The sequence below is a fragment of the Thunnus thynnus genome, chromosome 3 (genome assembly GCF_963924715.1).
Source record: "Thunnus thynnus chromosome 3, fThuThy2.1, whole genome shotgun sequence".
Lineage (NCBI taxonomy): Eukaryota > Metazoa > Chordata > Actinopteri > Scombriformes > Scombridae > Thunnus > Thunnus thynnus.
Window position 1 is genome coordinate 7,757,966 of NC_089519.1, and position 21,379 is coordinate 7,779,344.

The 21,379-nt window shown below is 40.5% G+C and overlaps 4 protein-coding genes across 7 annotated transcripts in view; all 4 read right to left on the reverse strand.

Annotated features, from left to right (window-relative positions):
* Positions 1–25: 25 nt before the first annotated feature.
* Positions 26–1,392, reverse strand: nanos3 (nanos homolog 3). Its single transcript, XM_067583591.1, has one exon. It carries the CDS (start codon positions 1,247–1,249, stop codon positions 572–574), a length of 678 nt encoding a protein of 225 aa, XP_067439692.1. The 5' UTR covers positions 1,250–1,392; the 3' UTR covers positions 26–571.
* Positions 1,393–2,836: 1,444 nt separating this feature from the next.
* Positions 2,837–6,859, reverse strand: si:ch211-286b5.4 (afadin- and alpha-actinin-binding protein B). Of its 3 annotated transcripts, none has more exons than XM_067583614.1 (13): positions 6,684–6,859; positions 6,459–6,520; positions 6,171–6,280; positions 6,028–6,096; positions 5,815–5,938; positions 5,654–5,732; positions 5,447–5,567; positions 4,691–4,844; positions 4,398–4,498; positions 4,149–4,310; positions 3,737–3,851; positions 3,470–3,656; positions 2,837–3,113 (listed from the first exon to the last, which is right to left on the reverse strand). In XM_067583614.1, the coding sequence occupies exons 1-13, from the start codon at positions 6,842–6,844 to the stop codon at positions 3,023–3,025; spliced, it is 1,536 nt and encodes a 511-aa protein (XP_067439715.1). In that variant the 5' UTR covers positions 6,845–6,859; the 3' UTR covers positions 2,837–3,022. The 3 variants fall into 3 exon arrangements, with proteins under 3 accessions (XP_067439715.1, XP_067439726.1, XP_067439706.1); XM_067583625.1 differs by having other exon boundaries at positions 3,497–3,665; XM_067583605.1 differs by having other exon boundaries at positions 3,470–3,665.
* A 918-nt stretch (positions 6,860–7,777) lies between these two features.
* si:ch211-286b5.5 (uncharacterized protein LOC100003596 homolog) lies at positions 7,778–12,092 on the reverse strand. Of its 2 annotated transcripts, none has more exons than XM_067583646.1 (3): positions 11,902–12,092; positions 11,212–11,338; positions 7,778–9,198 (listed from the first exon to the last, which is right to left on the reverse strand). In XM_067583646.1, exons 1-2 carry the CDS (start codon positions 11,989–11,991, stop codon positions 11,213–11,215), a joined length of 216 nt encoding a protein of 71 aa, XP_067439747.1. In that variant the 5' UTR covers positions 11,992–12,092; the 3' UTR covers positions 7,778–9,198; position 11,212. The 2 variants fall into 2 exon arrangements, with proteins under 2 accessions (XP_067439747.1, XP_067439741.1); XM_067583640.1 differs by having other exon boundaries at positions 7,778–9,203; positions 11,902–12,089.
* Positions 12,093–14,728: 2,636 nt separating this feature from the next.
* Positions 14,729–21,379, reverse strand: part of LOC137180652 (deleted in malignant brain tumors 1 protein-like) — a 64,820-nt gene continuing 58,169 nt past the window's right edge. The window contains exons 17-29 of the mRNA XM_067586012.1: positions 20,999–21,367; positions 20,461–20,829; positions 19,923–20,291; positions 19,385–19,765; positions 18,847–19,227; positions 18,309–18,689; positions 17,837–18,139; positions 17,420–17,628; positions 16,572–16,723; positions 15,499–15,741; positions 15,230–15,389; positions 15,042–15,117; positions 14,729–14,941 (exon numbers count right to left, since the gene is read on the reverse strand). Of these exons, the coding sequence (XP_067442113.1) occupies positions 14,922–14,941; positions 15,042–15,117; positions 15,230–15,389; positions 15,499–15,741; positions 16,572–16,723; positions 17,420–17,628; positions 17,837–18,139; positions 18,309–18,689; positions 18,847–19,227; positions 19,385–19,765; positions 19,923–20,291; positions 20,461–20,829; positions 20,999–21,367 (3,413 nt within the window). The 3' untranslated portion in view covers positions 14,729–14,921. The remainder of the gene's footprint in view (positions 14,942–15,041; positions 15,118–15,229; positions 15,390–15,498; positions 15,742–16,571; positions 16,724–17,419; positions 17,629–17,836; positions 18,140–18,308; positions 18,690–18,846; positions 19,228–19,384; positions 19,766–19,922; positions 20,292–20,460; positions 20,830–20,998; positions 21,368–21,379) is intronic.

The window sequence follows — 21,379 nt, forward strand, 5'->3', positions numbered from 1 at the left end:
GACAAAGAATACAAACACAGCTGTATCAATTTAGACATTTATAACAAGAGTATTCTCACAGAAATATTCACAAAAGTGAGAAAAGCTGTAATGGCATTCTCAGAAGAGCCACACGCACAATACTCAAAATAAAACATGCCTCAAGAACAGGGATTTACCCACACATCTCAGAACAAGAACAAGTCACTCATATTTTAAAAATGTAAAATGCTAACAAGGTCAGATGATGTTTACATACTGTAGTACGTGTAATACGTTTTATAAAGTTTTTTTTAAAATATGTGAAACAAACACATTTTCCACTGAAACGTTTTTTTCTCCTCCCAAACATATCTGGCAGTCGTTAATTCTCCAAAGTACTTTCCAGTGTTAAGGCAGCAGAAAGACCAGCTCAAAAACATTTAGAAGGCTACACAGCAAACGTGCCAAAGCATGCAAATAAAACCAAAAAGTTTGTTCAACACACACAAAAGCGAAAACACACACACACGTGCTAATAAATAAAATATTATTTTTTGAGAAAAGGAGTCAGCCTTCTGTGCAGTCTTCTCTCTACCTGCCAGCTGCTGGTTCAGCGTCTGGACTTGGCGTACACGGAGCTGTACGCGCTGTCCACTTTGGGACAGAAGCGCTTAGTGTGAGCTTTGGCCCCTGTGGCCCCGCAAAGTGGACACACATACTGCCGCAAGTAGGGACACAAAACTTCTCCGGCCTGGTTCTTCAGCCAGTGGGATCCATACACCAAATCAGACTCCCCGTTGTGTTTGCAGAAACTGCAGAACATGCGCTGAGATGATGGAGGTGACGCAGGCGGCTCAGGTGTTTTGAAACGGGTAGTCTTCTTGCGGTCCTTTGGCCCCCGGGCGCTCGCTGGTCTTGACACTGGCTTTAAATCCTCAGCAGAACAAGCATGTAGTGCGTCCCATAGGCCATCAGCTGGCTGCTTATGAGCAAAATAGCCTGGTGGTTTGGGTTCAACAGAGAGATCTGGCGCACAGTCTGCCCCGAGGTCGCCGCTTTGACTAAGTGCGTTAATGCGCACGGACCCCAAAGCCTCACAAACATCATCAGATTCTGGTTGAGGAGCACTGGAGGCTGGCACTGAGGACTTGGTATCGGTGTTCCGGCGCAGCATCTCTCGGATTGCATCCGACAGTCCCATGTAGTCTCTCCAGGGCTGGAAACTTTTGCTATCCGACTCCATGAAGCGCGGCAGATGACAATAGAGTCCCCAAACCATATCGTTCATTCTAGCTCCTTTAGTTTTTTGTTTTTTTCTTGTCTGCCAGACTCCGTCGGGCCGATGATCGAGTTGTTGACTTTGCAATAAAGTAAAATACAACAGAGCACGGCGTTACGCGCGCGTAAAGAACCTCTGATTGGTAATTGAGTACAAGGTGTGAACGAGGCACCTGCTTCACCATGCCAGCAGCCAATCACATGAGCTCATGCACTACACGTGCAGGTCAGGTCACTTCTTACAATTTTAAAACACATTAAAAGCAATGTTGTTTAATACTCGTGTTGTTAACTATAGTTTGGAATGTCATGTGTGTATTTCAGTGCAAAATGTAATTTAATTCATATGACAGTAACAATAATGACTGTAATTTACCTTCAGATGATGTGACAGATGGTGATGTTGACGACAGATACCACTTTCACTGAGCATATGGATTTAATTTGTCTTCCATCTATAGACAAATTAGAATAAAAGCTTGAATGAATTAGTGGAGGAACATAATAAATAATAAACTGTAAGTCATGACGGGTCACTGAATGGATTGATGAGTTTGAAAATGATGTGAATCATATGCAATGGTCTTCACAGTAACCACATCACAAATGAACACATATAGACAATTTTGGATTAACATAGACAACAACCCACCATCATCAAAACACTAAATAAAGGAATATCAGGTAGAAAAATACTTGGGCTTTTGGTGGACACTTCACTTAGACACACTTCACTCATTTGTCTGTTACAATACTGTGCCCACTGTATAGCCCTTATCAGTATGTCTGTCCTGTCAGTGAGCAGATAAGCTGTGCTGCTCACAATGTTTTGTTTGTATATGTGGAGCTCAGTTTTGCTCATGCTGATAATTTGCTTGTGAGTTGTGACTGTGAATGCTCCTGTACATGAGCATGCCTTTCATAGATTTGAAGAACCCGGGATGCCTCTGACTTATCCAGAGTTTTTGTCTTGTGCTCGCTTGTTTGGTCATCATTCAGACGCAGTAGGAGTGGATTCAAACTGAGCGAGTCAGATTTGTATCTGAGCCTGCCAGTGTCGTGTTTCAGCTTCTCAGAAAGATGAATGAAATCCATCATATAAAAATATACTGTGCTAGGAAGGCTAGTGGGTCAGGAATAAGTAGAAAATGTCAGTTTTGATTAAATAAGCATTGATCACTAAATATAGTAAAATGGTATTATGCAAAATACATGTTTTGTTAAGAAAGGTTAAATATTAACCAGTAACACCTGATTTCATCAAATGCACCTTTAACTAATTTGCATAGAAGCTACAAATGGGTGCATGAAGAAAGCAGTCAGTTATCATATAGCCACAATAACCTACTGTATATAAATTATTAGGCCAACCAAAGTTATGACAAATTTAATATACTACATTTAAATCTCCTGGTTTAAATAACTTTCCTGGTTTGAACATAAATAAATAACACATGGACAATATGTCAAGCAAATACAGTTTGTAAGATGGTGATTGCATGTTATATTCTGCTCTACTCGGTCACAACAAGTACTATGTAAAAAAAACATGACTTAGGAACTATTTTTAGCCAGAGGATAAATTACCCAACAGTAGTCATAATAAGACAGCTTATTTATTGGCAGTATTAGTTCATAACAAGCCAAAAATCGATTTTATTGTATTTAATAGCATCACGTCAAAGTGGGAAAATAAAAGCAGATAAAAATAGTCTATTACTTAAACCAAAAACAAACAAACAGGAAGATCGTTTTTAATCACCATCTATCATTAAAAATGGTATTAAAATGACCAGTCCAAGTGTGGAGCTTGAGGTGGGGGCACCATCCTGTCTGTTCCGACACCCCATGTCTCTGACTGGTGATCACCATCTCTGACAGAGGGAGGAATGAGAGATGGCAAAGTAACAGTGGTAATGGAGAGAACATAAAATCAAAGTTAGTTTTAAAAGAACATTAACAAAAGTGCAAACTGAGCTTTACATGGAGCCAGATTTTAATCACCAGAGTATTTGTTTGTTTTCTCAGAGCCACACAGAGACTTTACTCATTAAATTAGTGCACATAGTCAGGGATGAGAGATTTGATGGAAACCAGTCCCATAAGGGCCAATCAAATAACATCTGAGCAGCTAGTTTGAACCTTTGAAAATTCATGTATGAACACAGGTAAAGAGCGCTCATTTTTTTTTGCTTATGTATACTGCTATCAAAATTGGATGTACAAACACCTGCTATAAAATCTGGTCTTGACTAACCGACAGTTGTATGACAGGTTGAGGGCAGAGTAGAGCTCAGGAGTGCTGGGGGTTTGAACTCTGACTCCTCCCTGATGTAATCCTGAAACAGCAGCGGGCCCCGACTCAGTAGACGATGGAGTAATGGGAAGACAGCCAGAGATGTTGTTGGGCCCCAAACCTGAGAAATCTGGAGTCAAATACACACGCTGTGTCTAGGGATTTTGGAGTGAAATAACTGCAAGAGACCTTCATACTCACTGAGGGCAGTGCTCTCTTGTCTGTTGCTGCTTTGTGCTTCTTTACCAAATTGAGGTGAGACACATAGATACTGCTGCTTCAGGAGAAAAGCCTTCTGTTGCTCAAAATCATGACGCTGTAGACACACAAAAACCCCACATAATTTACAAAGTAATAAGCAGCATTTTAAACCAGAATGGTCTGCTCTTGTGCATGAGGAAACTTCCGCAAATGTATAATACACTTTTTGCTCTTAGACAGTGAATTCCTCACATATTTTGACTCTAACTCACATCCCCCAGCTTTACCTTATTACTCAACATTTGTTTTATCTCTCCAGCATTTTCAACTCACACCATATCACAAAATGATTCAAGCAGTGGTCGTATTATGCTTTAAAAAGACAACAGTCTCTGCCTTATTTTCTTCTCACCTCATGGCTCAGTCGTATTGCAGCATCAGTGAAGGACTGCCTCTCCCTTTCAAAAGTCCGCCTCTGATGATCGAGCTCTGCCCAGCGCACCTGAAGACGCTCCCACTCTTCCAAAAAATAGGAATCAGCCAGCTCAGAGGGGACAGGTGATTCGACGCTATCCTACAGACAGAAACCAAGGAGAGTATTTAAGTCCAACAGTAGCAATAAATCACTATGAGAGAGAGTGTGTGTAATAAAGAATCATACCTGCAGCAGTTGCTGTTGCAGTTTGACAAGCTGTTGACTCGCCTTCAGTTCGGTTTCTAGTTGAGCCAGAAGCTTGTCATGGTCAGTACCAACAGTGTGGCCTACACACAAACAACAAAGATCATATTCATTATACTGATGTTTCTCAAACATAACAGAAGGAAGCAAAAACAGGAAGACTTTGTCTGGGAAGTTGAAGACAAACCTACAAAGTTTAATCTTTTTTTTTAGTAAATGGTGAAAGAGAACATATCAAATAGTCACTTTAAAGATTATTCAATGGGGATTTTTACCTTGAGATAAGACGTCACCCAGTCTCCTCTGCACCAGTTTCCAACTCTGAACCACACCTCCTGTCACATGGTCACCAAGCGCCACCTCAGCTTCATCCAACCTTTTGCCTTCATTTTGGGCCTCATCCTCAACATCCACAGTGTCTGACAAGGTCTTAAAAAAAAAAAAAAAAAAAAAAAAGGTTAGACTGGTTTGTTATGTAGAATACATACATTAACTTTAAACACTGAGAGTTCATTCAACCTTGGAATCAGTATTTGACAAAACACATCTCACCACAAGTTACCTTTTTGTAGCTGTTGTGGAGCTTTTGATCTATTTTCACAACATTCCTCAGCAGATGTTTGCTCAGAAGTTGACGTTTTCCATTTTTGCCATTTTTCAGGACACTTTAAGGACTTCTTATCCAAGGTGGTGTTCAATGAATGAATGAATGAATGAATGAATGTTTAAATTAACTTTCTAGCTCCAGATCAGCTTCTAAATGGACCTTGTATATTGTTTTGTTAATTGCATTTTCCAAGGGCAAGAATGAACTTTTAATCTAAATTTTAGGCCAACATAAACTAAAAGTCCTTAAATTGCTTAAAACAGCTGAAACTGCTTATATTTTCATATATGATCAAATGCTCCAGAACAGCTGTCCTTTTTAAAGTCATCCTTTTTTGTTCACTTAGTATTTGGCAAATGTCCCTTTGGTCCACAGACTGATGCCAGTTATTGACCAGCACAGGAAAAGACTCTTCTTTCCTCACCTGCTCCATGTCGACTCTGAGTGCATGGAGTAAAGTGGTGAGGCTGTGGCGCAGCTTCATCGCCTCTCTGAGCTCTGCTTCTCTGCGCTCCAACATCAGACGTAGTGTTGCCTCCTCTCTCCTACAAGGTGGAGAGAGCGACTAAAGATCAGAAAGAGGCAGAGGACGCATTTGTAAGCAGACAGTGCATGACAACAGCCGCCTTACTTTGCACTAGGCCTGAATGATTTGCTTGGCTGTTCTCTTTTGCCTCGAACTCCAGGTGGAAAGTTCAGCACCTCGATGGCTGGATAGAAAAATGCAAGGTGGTAAATGTTGAGTGTTGTCAGTATGTGAGAGAGGCAAATACGGGACAGAGTGAGTCTCACAGGGTCCTTTCTCTCTGTGTCTGTCAGTCAGCTGTGACAGTCGCTCCTTCAGTCTGTTGCTGTGCTGCTCTCGACGCCTCAGCTCTGCGTCCTGCTGGTTACACCGCAGCTGCAGGCGGGTGCACTGGAAAGAGGGTAGAGAGGATTTTCAGGAGGAGGAGAAATAGTGTAAAGGTATTCAGATAGTTATATATTCCGCAATATGCGCCTCACTTTGGCCCGTTCACATCTCAGCATGTCCTGAAGCCTGGCCACATGCTCATCACTTTCTTTGAGTTGCTCCTACAAGATAAGATTTTTTTTCCACAGAATTAGAAGCACTAATCATTTACTTGAGTCACTTAATTTTTACTCACCCTGAGTGAGTCTCTTTGGTCCCTGTGCTCCTCCCTGTCAGCCCACCAGGAGGCGCTGTGAGAGAGCTCAGTCAGAGGGTTGGGGCTGGGGTCCCTCAGCAGAAAGGAGTCTGTAGTAGAGCACAGGAGCCAGGAGAAAGAAGGCCACTTAAAGACAGGATGACAGTGGTGATCAGAGGAAAAGGAAGATGAGACTGTGAGTGTGAATGTATATATTTTATTTATTATTCTGTTTGAAGCAGTGTGGCCCTTTGGCTCATGTATCAGGTAAAATACAGACACTATTACCTGAGTACTCCTGGCGTCTTCCAGCCCTCCTCTGACCAAACCTGGAAGACATCTGGGCGCCACTTTCACATTTTATCAACAAACGGACATTTTACTCACATGCAAATGTAACTGGTGTGCAACAGGTTCAACACAATAGGTGCACTCATTTCCAGGATAACATGCCTCTTTGACGCCTTTAAAAATTACAAACATGGATGACCCCACACATGTCTGTTACCTTACCTGAGCAGTTCACTTTCCTCAGACAGACGCTGCCTCTTATACTTCCAGGTGATGGCACTTCTGCTAATTACCAGCGACAATGAGCGTGCAGCCGCACATTGTTTTTGAGTCAAACTGCTTTCTACCAAACTTTTACTTGGTTTTGATATGGTTAACTTCATTTATTTAAGAGTTTGTGGACTCAATTCAAAGTAACATCTATGATGGGAGTTCATAAATTGGATGGATGTTCATAATCCCAAACACTATGAGATTTACACGCTCAGCTGATGTAGGTTTAGATCGGTATTTCTTGTTCCAAATTTCTCACAATGTCATTATTGAGAGATCCGGCACCTGTCAGGTGAATTTGAGCATGGATTGATAAAGCAAACACACTGAGTGTTTTCATTAAAAATACTACAAATAACTATATAAAAGTCTTACAAATCTTCCAGGACCATGTGTGTTAAAAAAAACCCACACACACTGTGTCCAAAGTTGACTGATTTGGGTTTAGATCAGCATTTCTTGTCCCACAGTTCTCATGTCATTATTAAGGCATCATCTGTCAAGTACTAATTGATGAATGGAGAAAATGTCACATAAATGATAGTTTTTTCATTAAAAATACTACAAACAGCAACACATAACACTTAGAAATCTTCCAGGACCCTGTGTGTAAAGTTTAAAAAAAAAACCTCCCAAAGTTGACGAATTGTAATTTACATGAATCCATAGTTAGTGAATGGTTTTGCATGTCAGGTGTTATCCTGTAGATTTATGACAGTGTGGCCTGACGTTCACCATAATCACTATTTGTGAGTTACTAAACCATGATTTAAACAAATGAACTCTATCCAGCAGTTTGCATATTCTTGGAAATGTTGCCATATCTTTCAGTTTACAATGAAATCAAACCAAGAGGCTCCAGTACAACCTCTACGTAGCCTCTTCATGTCCAGTTGTTTTGGTAGCAACAACAAACTGAACCGTGTATGAAACATGTCTCAGAAACAATGTGTTAAAAACAGTGATACTTTCTTTTTTCTTATTCTATTTGCAGAAAAGATTGATACATATATATATATATAAAAATCACATACAGCAATTCCTCAGTGTCCCAAAAAGAAGTTTAATTTCTAAAAGGTTGCCCACAGTAGCAAAGTTAAGAAAGATACAGGCTAACAGTAGTAAAAATTTTGGTTGATTGGAATATGATTCCAGTGTGGAAAACAATTAATGCAACAAGTCACTGCAGCATGATTCATTAAATACAAACAATATTTGGAACTTTTGAACAGAGATATTAAAGTTGGCTATTTTTTTTTTCTTCTAAACATTAAATCTGCTCCCAGGTTTCACTATCCAAATAGTGTAAGGCCTTGATGTGTGTTTTTTTATTTTTTTAAATTAAAGATAGTAACATATAGGCTAATAAAAGCAACCTTAACAGGCTGTTAAATATATACAGAAAATGGACGGGATGAAAGGTTATTCAACAATCACATGCCCTGCACTGATAGGGTTAAAGTCTGTACCATGTTGTTGTACCTCAGAATGGTAGAAACACCTTTACCATTGCCAGACAAATACATGAATGGTTTAAGACACTAATCAGTTAAGCTCAAAGGCTCTCAGTATGTCTGTTGGCCACATACACAGATAAGTCTTACTCTTATGTCTGTAGTGTTTTATGAAGACACACAATATGAAATACAGTGTGTATATAACACATGTTCTTATTCTTGAATGGCAACTGGTTTTTAATTAATGTTTGATTGATTCTCCACCTGCAGCACAAAAAACAAGAGGAGGTTGCACTTTCAATAGCCAATCAAATGGGCTGAATTTCACTGACATAAACAGTAAATTGAGACCAGACATTTTTAGTGCTGGCTAAACCAAGAATGCCTTAATCATTAGTCATGTTAGTGTCAATAATAATTTCTGCCCATTTTTTTGAACATGTAGAGTTTGACCCTGCTTAAATGTAGGGCTGGGCAATATTATTATATTATATCGATATTATATCGATATTGTGATATGAGACTAGGTATCGTCTTTGATTTTGGATATCGTAATATTGTGATATGGCATAAGTGTTGTCTTTTCCTGGTTTTAAAGGCTACATTACAGTAATTTTCTGAACTTACTAGACTGTTCTAGCTGTTCTATTATTTGACTTTATCCACTTATTCATTATATCCACATTACTAATGATTTATCAATAATTTCATTGTGTAAATATTCTGTGAGAGCACCAATAGTATATTGTTGCAATATCAATAGAGGTATTTGGTCAAACATATTGTGATACTTGATTTTGTCCATATCACCCAGCCCTACTTTAATGTAACAGATGGGAGTTATGATACCATTAGTTTTGGTAAACAAGTGGACCAATTCCCCTCCCGAACCCATCAGCCCCATGTCCCATCATCCCAAGAGGAGCTGCTGGCAGATCTACAGCGACATCAAGTAGAGGTGAAGACAGCCTTCGACGGATAAATACAGAAATCCTCCATGTTTCTTTCTGCTCTATGTAAAAAAGAGAGATAATAAGGAAACACTCATTAAAACCAAAATATAAAAAAGGCAGCTGTAAACCCACACAGGTATTTTTCACTTGTTTTGCCTGATTAGACCTCTGCTCATGGGCGTTTACCAAGCCCCCAGGAACAGTGCCGGGCTTTGAAGCCAATTTGACATAGCAGCCAAACCGTGTAATTCCATCACGTGATGCTACTGGGCCAAAAAAGACTCTTTCCCATAGACTTACATTGAAAGAGATGTCTGTAGATCAGCAGATACATTTTTTTGAGCATCACAACCCCTCTGAAATGACTCGTTTCACTATCAAAATTTGATCCATTCAGTCTGATCATAGACTGAATACAGCGTTGGGCCCCACCTCCAAAGCTGTATCCAGTTCTCTTTATATATCCACGGCATGTACAGACTGAGCTTGAATGACATCTCCCTCACACTTTTTTTTAACTTTGTTGCACCTGTAAGGGCAGGACAACTTAGCAGGCCATATTTTTGGCATTTTTAATGAACCTCTACATAGTGGCTCACTGTCACAACTTACTGAAACACTTAAAGGACCAGTATGTAAGATTTAGTGGCATCTAGCAGTGAGGTTGCATATTGCAACCAACTGAATACCCCTGCCCTCACCCTCCCCTTCCAAGCGTGTAGGAGAACCCACAGTGGCTGCAAAACTCGTGAAAAACATGAAAGGCCCTCTCTAGAGTCAGTGTTTGGTTTGTCTGTTCAGGGCTACTGTAGAAACATGGCGGTGCAACATGGCAGTCTCCATGGAAGAGGATCCGCTCCCTCTATAGATATAATGGCCTCAATCAAAAGAAAACACAACAATTTTTATTTTCATTGGATTATACACTAATTAAAACATACTTATGAATACTATATTCCATTTCTGCCAAGTCTGTTCCGCTAGATGCCACTAAATTCTACAAACTGCACCTTTAAATGCAACAGTGTCATGTTATCAGTAACACCTGTGCTTTTTACTGCTATTGACAAGTCAAACAACTGTTGTGAAAATGGCTTCGTCTTAATGGTACTTTGGTGACGTCACATAATTCCCTGCAATGCTCCCTCTAACGTCAACCTGAGCAGAAGTCCAATCAGCAATATAACTGAAAACACCTGTGTGGACCTTTAATATAGTAATGTTACACAGCAGTTACTATACTTTATAACAGGAGCACATCATCATAATGATTATATATATATATATATATATATAAAATAATGATATAATTTCTTATAATCATGGAATATTATATTATAGGTGGATGCATTATTCATATTATATTTGAATTACCACAAATATATATATATACACACATATATACATACATATACACATATATATGTAACAACATATTCTTTTTTTTTTTTTTTTTGTCTGTCCAACAGTCCAAAACTAGAAAATAAATCTCACATTTGAGAAGCTGTAACAATCCAGTGTTTGTCCTTTGAGCTGAAATTGAATTGATTAATTATCTATTAATCAACTTATTGTTTCAACTCTATTTCAAACTGAAGTATAATTCAAACTTATTCACATTTGCCTTCGGCTTCATGAGGTGGACAAGCATTTATATCAAAAATAAAGTACAGTAGAGAACAAATCATAGTAGAGCACAATAAATAGGCCTAAATAAAAATAAATAAATAAATAAACTATCAGCTTTATTAGAGCCAAAACAATTAGTCAGTTATTACTAATTTGATCAACAGAAAATTAATCTGCAATTTATTTTATCGTTAATCATTCAACAAGCATTTTCACTGTTTTCTGACATTTTGTAGAGCAAACGATTATTCGGTTTATTGAGAAAATAATCAGCAGATTAACCAAATAAAAAACAAAACAAAAAAACAACAGCCCTACATTCAACCCAGTGTAAGCTGAATGTAAAGGTTTAATTATTTTTTTCCCCTGTGTAATTAATTGCACTAGTGCAGCTTAAGTTCCAAGCTGAAGCCTCCATGGAGGAAAAAGCAGGCCTACCTCAGAACAGGGAGCAGGACTTGGGGGGTCGGAAGGGATTATCACTGGAGGGGACCCCGACCAGGAGAGGGTCCTTGGAGGCATTTTGCAGACAGAAGTTTCTGAGATCAGCAGCAGCCTGGGACACCTGCAGAGCCAGACAAATGATGATGGCGTGTGTGAGAGAGAGCATAAACACAAAAACACGTACAGTAGATGTCATTCCCCAGCTGGCCTGCTGTCAAACTCTACTCTACCCAGCCGCACAATTACGCACTCATACTGACTAACTGACACTTTTTTTTGCATACAATTTGCAAGCTACGGCACAATACAAATGGGTGTGTCTACTATGTAACTTTTTGAGAGATACTGTCCACCTGTTTTCTTCAGATAACCTACAGTAAGAGGTTAAGCTTTGATAAACTTGTCATTTCTCTCAACCCTTGGACACATAAAGTGGCGGCGATTTTCCCGAACAGAAATAATTTAGCTGACAGCCATTAAACACGGAAGAAACTTTAAACTGCGCGTTGTTTAATCAGTCAGAAACAGGTTTTAATGTCATGTATGTAACGTTGGTGAGCACTTTATTGGCGATATGATGTAAGAGTCCACTCCCTGTCATTTCTGCAACAGTTTGTCTCCGCCATTCAGCAGCAGGTTCGCTCAGTCTTCCGTGTTTGTGTGTCTGTGTTGAGGGGTTCGTACCTTGATCCTCCGGATACTGGCCTCTAACCGGAGCTGCTTCACGGCCCTCTGAGCGATGATTAAGTTGTTGCTGGCGTTGTTGTTGGACATGACGAAGGCTGTCGGAAAAGAAAAGTTACAGGCTGTTTTATGTAGGCGGCCACCACCGAGCGGAAATTGACCCCAACTGCTCAAAAAGCCTTTAACCCGAGTGGGAAACGTTGGCCCTCAAGTGCCCCACCCCCTCCGGACCAGCAGGCCATTCTATTGGGCTTTGAGCCTGTCAATCAAAAAAAGTGCAGCAAAAGCCACGCCCCTGTGTACACTGCCTTTATTATGAGTTTGAGCAGAGCAGGAGAGCAAACTGTGACCTTCAGCTGGAGGGTGAACAACCACAACACTAATTTGGCTTTATTTTAATACATTACATGTGAGAGTGAATTTTGTGCTGGGATTAATTGCAAGATAATTCAATGTAGTGATGGAGGAACGCATACTGACAAGTGTCGTGGAAAAATCTTCAAATGGGCCAATAAAACTTCAGGTCACCCACAACTCAGTATTAAACTCAAAACTTATAAGAGCAAAACTCAAACAATACACTGGAAGCTGGTAGAGTTCAATGTGAATAGGTTTACTGTGCATAAAGAGATACAGAGCAAACCGAGGCCTCTATCCCGGGACAAAGAAAAACCTAATACAAAATCATTAAACCTCACATTACATACTTTTTATAACCCCTCCTCTTGTGGAGCTTATTTTCTAGACTCCACCTCATTTTTTAGTTATATTCAACCATCTGGTCATTATTTCTGAGTTCATAAGTGACCTTGATGCTTTCTTGCTAACTCACTGGGAACTGTCTCTTATTGGCATAATGTCATTTTTGCACTCTCACTGGCACATTTGTTTGATCATGGAAAAGCAGTTTTCCACCACACAAGCACAGGACTGAAGTTGTACTGTGCTCATTCTAATAACAAGTAAAACCAGGAACAAGATCACCAATGTTGATACCACCTCATTATAATCATGGAATATTATAAAGGTGGATGCATTATTCATGTTATATTTGAATTACCACAGAATAATTTGCTATTTAAGGTATTTCTCTAAAAAATAGTAATAAAGATAGAAAGATGAAATATATATATATATATATATATATATATATATATATATATATATATATATATATATGTATATGTATGTATGTATATATATATATATATATATATATATATATATATATATATATATATATATATATATATATATATATATTTATACATATATATATGTATGTATGTATGTATGTATGTATGTATGAAGTAAAAAGAGACAATGAATAGTAATATGAAGGTGTAAACAGATAATGTAAACAAGTGTAATGGAAAGTGAATAGAAGAATAAATAATGTAAAACAGTTCTGGGATCAGCAGCATTCTCTATTGATTACTTGATCACATGTGAAAGAGCTTTCAATGGTAAATAAAACATTTATTATGTGGTTTTCTGAATTAACAAGATAATTGCTGCATACATATACACAACAGCAGCAGAGAGTGTAGCACTGAGAACGTGATCTAACAAAAGATGGGTCCATTTATTTGGTATTGATTCTTTTGATGTTACTATCAATACTGAAAACAGGACTCAATATCAGTAGTATTGATTGGGATTGATCTGCCCACCCCTAAAGCAAACATTATTTATATGGTACATTTCAAAGTGTCTTACAGGAAGAAGAAAAGTGGAAAGATTGAAATAAAAGAGATAAGAAGAAGAAAATATAGTAAGACTAAGAATCTACAGCCATGCTGGCAGCTCTGTGAGGTAGGGGTGGATGATGTATACCACAAAATTTGGGTGTAATTCAATACCAAGTAGTACCAGGACCATAATCACTGATACCAATATTGATACTTTTTGTTATTAGAAGCAGCACTATCATGTACTACACAACAACAGCAGAGCAGCAGAGAGTGTATTCACTAAGACGAGTGTTCATGTGCCAGCAACATGATCTAATGTCAGATGGATCCAATTTTTTAAGGTGTCAGTCTGCCCACCCCTACTGTGAGGCTGTAATGCTAAATACTGTGTAAAAAAAACTTTGATATCAGACAGATAAACCAAAATACTGGACAGATTGAAATGTTCACCTGATGATGGCGCCAGATGATAAGTTAAGGGATCTCTAAATTTCACAAGGAAAATGAAATGTCTGCACCAAATTGCATGGTGATCCATCCAAAAGTTGTCAAGACATTTCAGTCTGAGCCATAAGTGTCAACCTCATGGTGCTTCTAGATGAAAAGTCACGCAGTCACCAAAGTTAATAATCTTCATCCCATCGACACTGTGGATATCTGTACCAGATTTAATGGCAATTCATCCAGCAGTTGTTGAGAAATTTCAATCTGGACCAAAGTCATGCATCATGGTTTGGTTTTACGTTTTCTTTTTTAACTGCTGCATAATCCACCATCAAGGTTTTGTTTAAAAAAAGGTGACAGTTGACTCTATAATATGGAAAATCCGTTACTGGATCTAAAGTAGAGTCCATGCTATTGTTTAGAAAAAATGTCACAGAGGAAATGAATTGTAAACAAATGTAATAGAACTTTTTAAAAAAGGAAAGTGTTGATAATCACACATCATAGTTGTTTGATGGAATGAACAAGATCATTATAAATAACTGTTAAAGATGACAAAAAATGAATAGAATCAAATCACTATTGATGCAAAGATTTTGCTCTCAAAATTAATTTTCCCCCACAATTGTCACATTATGATGTTTCACAGATAAGGCTGTACTGAAAATAAGCACAGAGTAGAAGAAAAGTTTTGGTACCTTCATTTTTATTATGATTCTTACAGTTTATAGAATTGAAGATTAATACAATAGTATGGTGAGATTTAATTATTCAATGTAACCAGTTTTTTATAATTTTACATCTTCATGAATAATAAAAAAAAATCTTGAAACAAAATAATATCACAGTACAACACATGTGTGCATTGTTACTGTAACCAGTTTACTCCGGTGACTTGTCCCCTAAAGACAAAGACAAAAGAGAAAAACATGTCATTACTCCATATAGTTTATTGTGTTGAGACATCAGCTGCCCTGAGATCAGATTGTAATTCATACTCACAAATGATTGGTCCAATAGTCAGTGGCTTCATAGGAGCAGAGCTTGAAACGGAGCGATGTGTCCTCCTTGCACAAGGCTGCATGGTAGGAGAGGGTGGAAAAAATAAAAGATACCATTAAAACCTAGTGTTTAAGCAACACTAATTATGGATTGACAATGCTATTGATAAAGTGACATGTGTGACTCACTGGAACACAGGAGGAGCCCCTCTGGTCACACAGGCTGAGGCTGCAGTGAAGGAAAACATCTCGGTATTCACCCTGGAGCAGGAAGAACAGGGCAGAGAAACGAGCCTTGGAGGATGAGCCGCTCTCAACCACTGACACCTGTCTGCGGTCAGTGGGACACCTGGCAGAGAGGATGAAACGGGTCATCAGTTCCATTTCACATCGCCGTACATTTAACTTTTTCCCCATTTCCACTATACTCCACAGAGCATCTGCTGAGGGACACATACTTGTTCTGGATGAGAGAGTATCGCACAGAATCATCAGGGTTTGATGAATGAGTGGCGTAGCAGTCCTCCAGAACAGCTGCAAAGCTTGGATCTCTCTCGTCCACAGAGACCCCCACGTACAATGGTGAGCCCACTGGCAAGACAACCCGACCTGCTGGATAAGTCTCTGTGAAGTTGGAGTTGCGGAACAGAGACATGGAGGCTCTGGCTTTGGTACCCGAGCCTGAAATGCCACCTGCCAATCTGTCAAAAAACATGCTTTTTGTTACGAAAAACCAAGGCATTTCCCCAGCAGGCGTCTATTATTAGTTTATATCAAATAATAGGCAGCACCATAAAAATGTTCTGTCATTAAGTGTCAGCTAGAAAGCTTTTTGTATAACCATCACACAGGCTTGTTTAGGTACATCCTTGCTGTGCTGTCTGAAGATTTTGGAGTTTTTGTGCTGTTGTGGTGCACCATGTTGTGTTTGTTAAACCATTATCAGCGGACGGACTGTTAACTTAGATGGAGGGATCAACTTTACATTACAGCATTATGAATATTTTATTAGACTGCTTGCTAAAAAAATATTCTGATACTGAAACAGAATTTGTTCATCCCTTCAAAAAAGGAAAAATGTTACATGAACCACCACACTATCTATAATGGATTATTGGGACATCATGTATGTTCATGATGCTGTTACACGGCCTGATTGTTCTGTGAGTGACTGTCTCATTTTGTAATCTTATATATAAAATTGGTTTCATGGAAACTAAGAGGTCTTGATCACAATTTTACGTTTCTGCGTATTACAACTTGCAACACTGCTGTTCAGCATGATAGCCCTACAAGTCATTTAAAAAATATTACTATAATAGATTTTATAGACTCCCTGTGGTAGTATTAGAAAAGATATTGTAGCAGACAGCAATGTACATTTACACTATAATGACTAGTTAAAAGCAACATAGACGTAGACAAGACCAACTTTCATCAGGTTTCCCTTAATTTTTGTGATGTGTCAAAATAATTTACAAGTGTAAAGGGTGAACAATGCCATAGTCCCCTTCAATAAAAGGTTACTCACGCCAGGAACGGTCTGATAGCCACATTCAGGCTGGTGTCTGTGTCCAGGGGATAGGCGCAGGAGAAGGGAAGACTCACAGGAAAGATGGAGGATGTGTTGGTCATTGGATAGATGAATAAACTGTTGGAGTAGATGGCATGTGTGTGGTTGGTCTGAAAGACAAGATGATTAAATTATCAGTCAGTTGAATGATTATGTCAGCTTGAGAGGGTGTGTTATTAGCAGCAGCAGTGCTTGGTCAAGCAGTTAAAAAAAATGTCCTTTAGGGAGGAGGACCTGGGTTCAAGATACTGTAAAATAATAAATATTTAGTCCCTGTCACTTCCTGCTGACCTGACCTCCCTGCAGAAGAGTAAGTGAAAACATGTTCAATATGTGACCAATAACCCAGTCTCAATTATAGTGACAATAATTGGATGGACTAACATACAGGCAGCACATACAGTACATATTCAGTACCATTGTTTCACCATTGATGTCTCATACACCAGTGAAGCCGGCAACTTTCATTATTTATTATCTGGTTTGTCAGAAATAACATGCTCGATGTCCCAAAACGTTCCCCTGCTAAATCAAAAATCTTTTTTGTCCTCCAAAGTCTGCCCCAATTTCACAAAAGACATCTTGGCTCCCTGTCAACAAATGTCAACCCTGCAGCCAGAAACACAAAAACCTCTCCACAAACAAACTCCTGGGAGGGGCTGGACTCTTCTTTTTCAGAATTGCCCAGGTGAGACCCCCCAGCTGAGTGCTACTATGTTGGAGTTCTCCATGTGGAGTGAGAGGGTCACCTCCTTGTGACTACATGTCAGGGAAGAAGGCTGTGATTGTTGTTTGTGTGAACGCACCGTCAGTATGTTTCCACAGGCTCCTGCCTGGGCCTCCATTTCGTACCAAATTACATCATTATGCACTCTGACCCAGGAGCAGTTGTGGGCTGCCAGGTTGCCAGAGAATGGGTTCAAACCAGAGGATGTCATGCTAGCCAATTCCAGGCCTACTTGGAGTTTATCACGGCCACAAATTAATTGAGAAGGCTGGAGTGGAGGACGCTGGACTAGAGACAAAGATATAAGGTTACCAAGTAAAAGTGTGAGAGGAAGAAGATGAGACGGTAAATACTGTACACAAGAAGAAAACATCCATAGACCTTCACCTCTGTGTGTAATTTTGACTGTACGGTGTCAAAAATCCTAAATATAATACCACAGACAGGCTGTTACACAGCAAGATTTCATGGGCTTTAGCTCCTTGTTTGTTTTTACCTTCACAGACCACACCAGCATCCTCATGGTGTCTGCAGTTGTGAGATCCTATCCCTTGGTGTCCGCACTCACTGAGCTCTGATTCATTGCCCGTGCACATGACATTATCCAACCAAATAGGCCCTTCGCCCTGTCCAAAGCGTGCGCTTTGTGGTGCTGAACGAGCCCTGCCACAGCCCAGCTGTCTGCACACCACGTTGGCGTCGTTCAGGTCCCAGGCATCGTCACACACGGTGCCCCACTGTCCTTCATGGTAGACCTCCACTCTGCCAGAGCAGCGGTCGTCAGAGTTGACCAGCCTCACTGTTGAACCAGCTAATAGAAAAGCATACAACATAATATTGTTGAACTATGGACTTCATGAAAAACAATGATATCTGTGAGAAGGTGAAAATAGAATAAATGAAATAAAAGTGTAGTGTAAATCAAAGACTTCACGTTTCTGTAACAGGTGGTGACGAATATCCTAAACATATTAACATAGACAGGCTGTTATACAGTGAGGTTTCATGGGCTTTAGCTCCTTGTTTGTGTTTACCTTCACAGACCACACCAGCATCCTCACTGTGACCACAGTTGTGAGATCCAATCCCTTGGTGTCCGCACTCACTGAGCTCTGATTCATTGCCCGTGCACATGACATTATCCAACCAAATAGGCCCTTCGCCCTGTCCAAAGCGTGCGCTTTGTGGTGCTGAACGAGCCCTGCCACAGCCCAGCTGTCTGCACACCACGTTGGCGTCGTTCAGGTCCCAGGCATCGTCACACACGGTGCCCCACTGTCCTTCATGGTAGACCTCCACTCTGCCAGAGCAGCGGTCGTCAGAGTTGACCAGCCTCACTGTTGAACCAGCTAATAGAAAAGCATACAACATAATATTGTTGAACTATGGACTTCATGAAAAACAATGATGTCTGTGAGAAGGTGAAAATAGAATAAATGAAATAAAAGTGTAGTGTAAATCAAAGACTTCACATTTCTGTAACAGGTGGTGACGAATATCCTAAACATATTAACATAGACAGGCTGTTATACAGTGAGGTTTCATGGGCTTTAGCTCCTTGTTTGTTTTTACCTTCACAGACCACACCAGCATCCTCATGGTGTCTGCAGTTGTGAGATCCTATCCCTTGGTGTCCGCACTCACTGAGCTCTGATTCATTGCCCGTGCACATGACATTATCCAACCAAATAGGCCCTTCGCCCTGTCCAAAGTGTGCGCTTTGTGGTGCTGAACGAGCCCTGCCACAGCCCAGCTGTCTGCACACCACGTTGGCGTCGTTCAGGTCCCAGGCATCATCACACACGGTGCCCCACTGTCCTTCATGGTAGACCTCCACTCTGCCAGAGCAGCGGTCGTCAGAGTTGACCAGCCTCACTGTTGAACCAGCTAATAGAAAAGCATACAACATAATATTGTTGAACTATGGACTTCATGAAAAACAATGATATCTGTGAGAAGGTGAAAATAGAATAAATGAAATAAAAGTGTAGTGTAAATCAAAGACTTCACGTTTCTGTAACAGGTGGTGACGAATATCCTAAACATATTAACATAGACAGGCTGTTATACAGTGAGGTTTCATGGGCTTTAGCTCCTTGTTTGTTTTTACCTTCACAGACCACACCAGCATCCTCATGGTGTCTGCAGTTGTGAGATCCAATCCCTTGGTGTCCGCACTCACTGAGCTCTGATTCATTGCCCGTGCACATGACATTATCCAACCAAATAGGCCCTTCGCCCTGTCCAAAGCGTGCGCTTTGTGGTGCTGAACGAGCCCTGCCACAGCCCAGCTGTCTGCACACCACGTTGGCGTCGTTCAGGTCCCAGGCATCGTCACACACGGTGCCCCACTGTCCTTCATGGTAGACCTCCACTCTGCCAGAGCAGCGGTCGTCAGAGTTGACCAGCCTCACTGTTGAACCAGCTAATAGAAAAGCATACAACATAATATTGTTGAACTATGGACTTCATGAAAAACAATGATATCTGTGAGAAGGTGAAAATAGAATAAATGAAATAAAAGTGTAGTGTAAATCAAAGACTTCACGTTTCTGTAACAGGTGGTGACGAATATCCTAAACATATTAACATAGACAGGCTGTTATACAGTGAGGTTTCATGGGCTTTAGCTCCTTGTTTGTTTTTACCTTCACAGACCACACCAGCATCCTCATGGTGTCTGCAGTTGTGAGATCCAATCCCTTGGTGTCCGCACTCACTGAGCTCTGATTCATTGCCCGTGCACATGACATTATCCAACCAAATAGGCCCTTCGCCCTGTCCAAAGCGTGCGCTTTGTGGTGCTGAACGAGCCCTGCCACAGCCCAGCTGTCTGCACACCACGTTGGCGTCGTTCAGGTCCCAGGCATCGTCACACACGGTGCCCCACTGTCCTTCATGGTAGACCTCCACTCTGCCAGAGCAGCGGTCGTCAGAGTTGACCAGCCTCACTGTTGAACCAGCTAATAGAAAAGCATACAACATAATATTGTTGAACTATGGACTTCATGAAAAACAATGATGTCTGTGAGAAGGTGAAAATAGAATAAATGAAATAAAAGTGTAGTGTAAATCAAAGACTTCACATTTCTGTAACAGGTGGTGACGAATATCCTAAACATATTAACATAGACAGGCTGTTATACAGTGAGGTTTCATGGGCTTTAGCTCCTTGTTTGTTTTTACCTTCACAGACCACACCAGCATCCTCATGGTGTCTGCAGTTGTGAGATCCAATCCCTTGGTGTCCGCACTCACTGAGCTCTGATTCATTGCCCGTGCACATGACATTATCCAACCAAATAGGCCCTTCGCCCTGTCCAAAGCGTGCGCTTTGTGGTGCTGAACGAGCCCTGCCACAGCCCAGCTGTCTGCACACCACGTTGGCGTCGTTCAGGTCCCAGGCATCGTCACACACGGTGCCCCACTGTCCTTCATGGTAGACCTCCACTCTGCCAGAGCAGCGGTCGTCAGAGTTGACCAGCCTCACTGTTGAACCAGCTAATAGAAAAGCATACAACATAATATTGTTGAACTATGGACTTCATGAAAAACAATGATATCTGTGAGAAGGTGAAAATAGAATAAATGAAATAAAAGTGTAGTGTAAATCAAAGACTTCACGTTTCTGTAACAGGTGGTGACGAATATCCTAAACATATTAACATAGACAGGCTGTTATACAGTGAGGTTTCATGGGCTTTAGCTCCTTGTTTGTTTTTACCTTCACAGACCACACCAGCATCCTCATGGTGTCTGCAGTTGTGAGATCCAATCCCTTGGTGTCCGCACTCACTGAGCTCTGATTCATTGCCCGTGCACATGACATTATCCAACCAAATAGGCCCTTCGCCCTGTCCAAAGCGTGCGCTTTGTGGTGCTGAACGAGCCCTGCCACAGCCCAGCTGTCTGCACACCACGTTGGCGTCGTTCAGGTCCCAGGCATCGTCACACACGGTGCCCCACTGTCCTTCATGGTAGACCTCCACTCTGCCAGAGCAGCGGTCGTCAGAGTTGACCAGCCTCACTGTTGAACCAG

What these genes read in the sequence shown, in the direction of transcription:
- si:ch211-286b5.5 (XM_067583646.1), bottom strand. Translation starts at nt 11,991, where the DNA reads ATGTCCAACAACAACGCCAGCAACAACTTAATCATCGCTCAGAGGGCC. An exon ending in CCAGTATCCGGAGGATCAAG is followed by an intron (nt 11,339 to 11,901) that starts GTACGAACCCCT and finishes CTGGCTCTGCAG; the next exon opens with GTGTCCCAGGCTGCTGCTGA.
- si:ch211-286b5.4 (XM_067583605.1), bottom strand. Translation starts at nt 6,844, where the DNA reads ATGAAGTTAACCATATCAAAACCAAGTAAAAGTTTGGTAGAAAGCAGT. An exon ending in ACACAGAGAGAAAGGACCCT is followed by an intron (nt 5,733 to 5,814) that starts GTGAGACTCACT and finishes TTTTCTATCCAG; the next exon opens with CCATCGAGGTGCTGAACTTT. An exon ending in AAGACCAGATTTTATAGCAG is followed by an intron (nt 3,114 to 3,469) that starts GTGTTTGTACAT and finishes TCCCTCTGTCAG; the next exon opens with AGATGGTGATCACCAGTCAG.
- nanos3 (XM_067583591.1), bottom strand. Translation starts at nt 1,249, where the DNA reads ATGAACGATATGGTTTGGGGACTCTATTGTCATCTGCCGCGCTTCATG.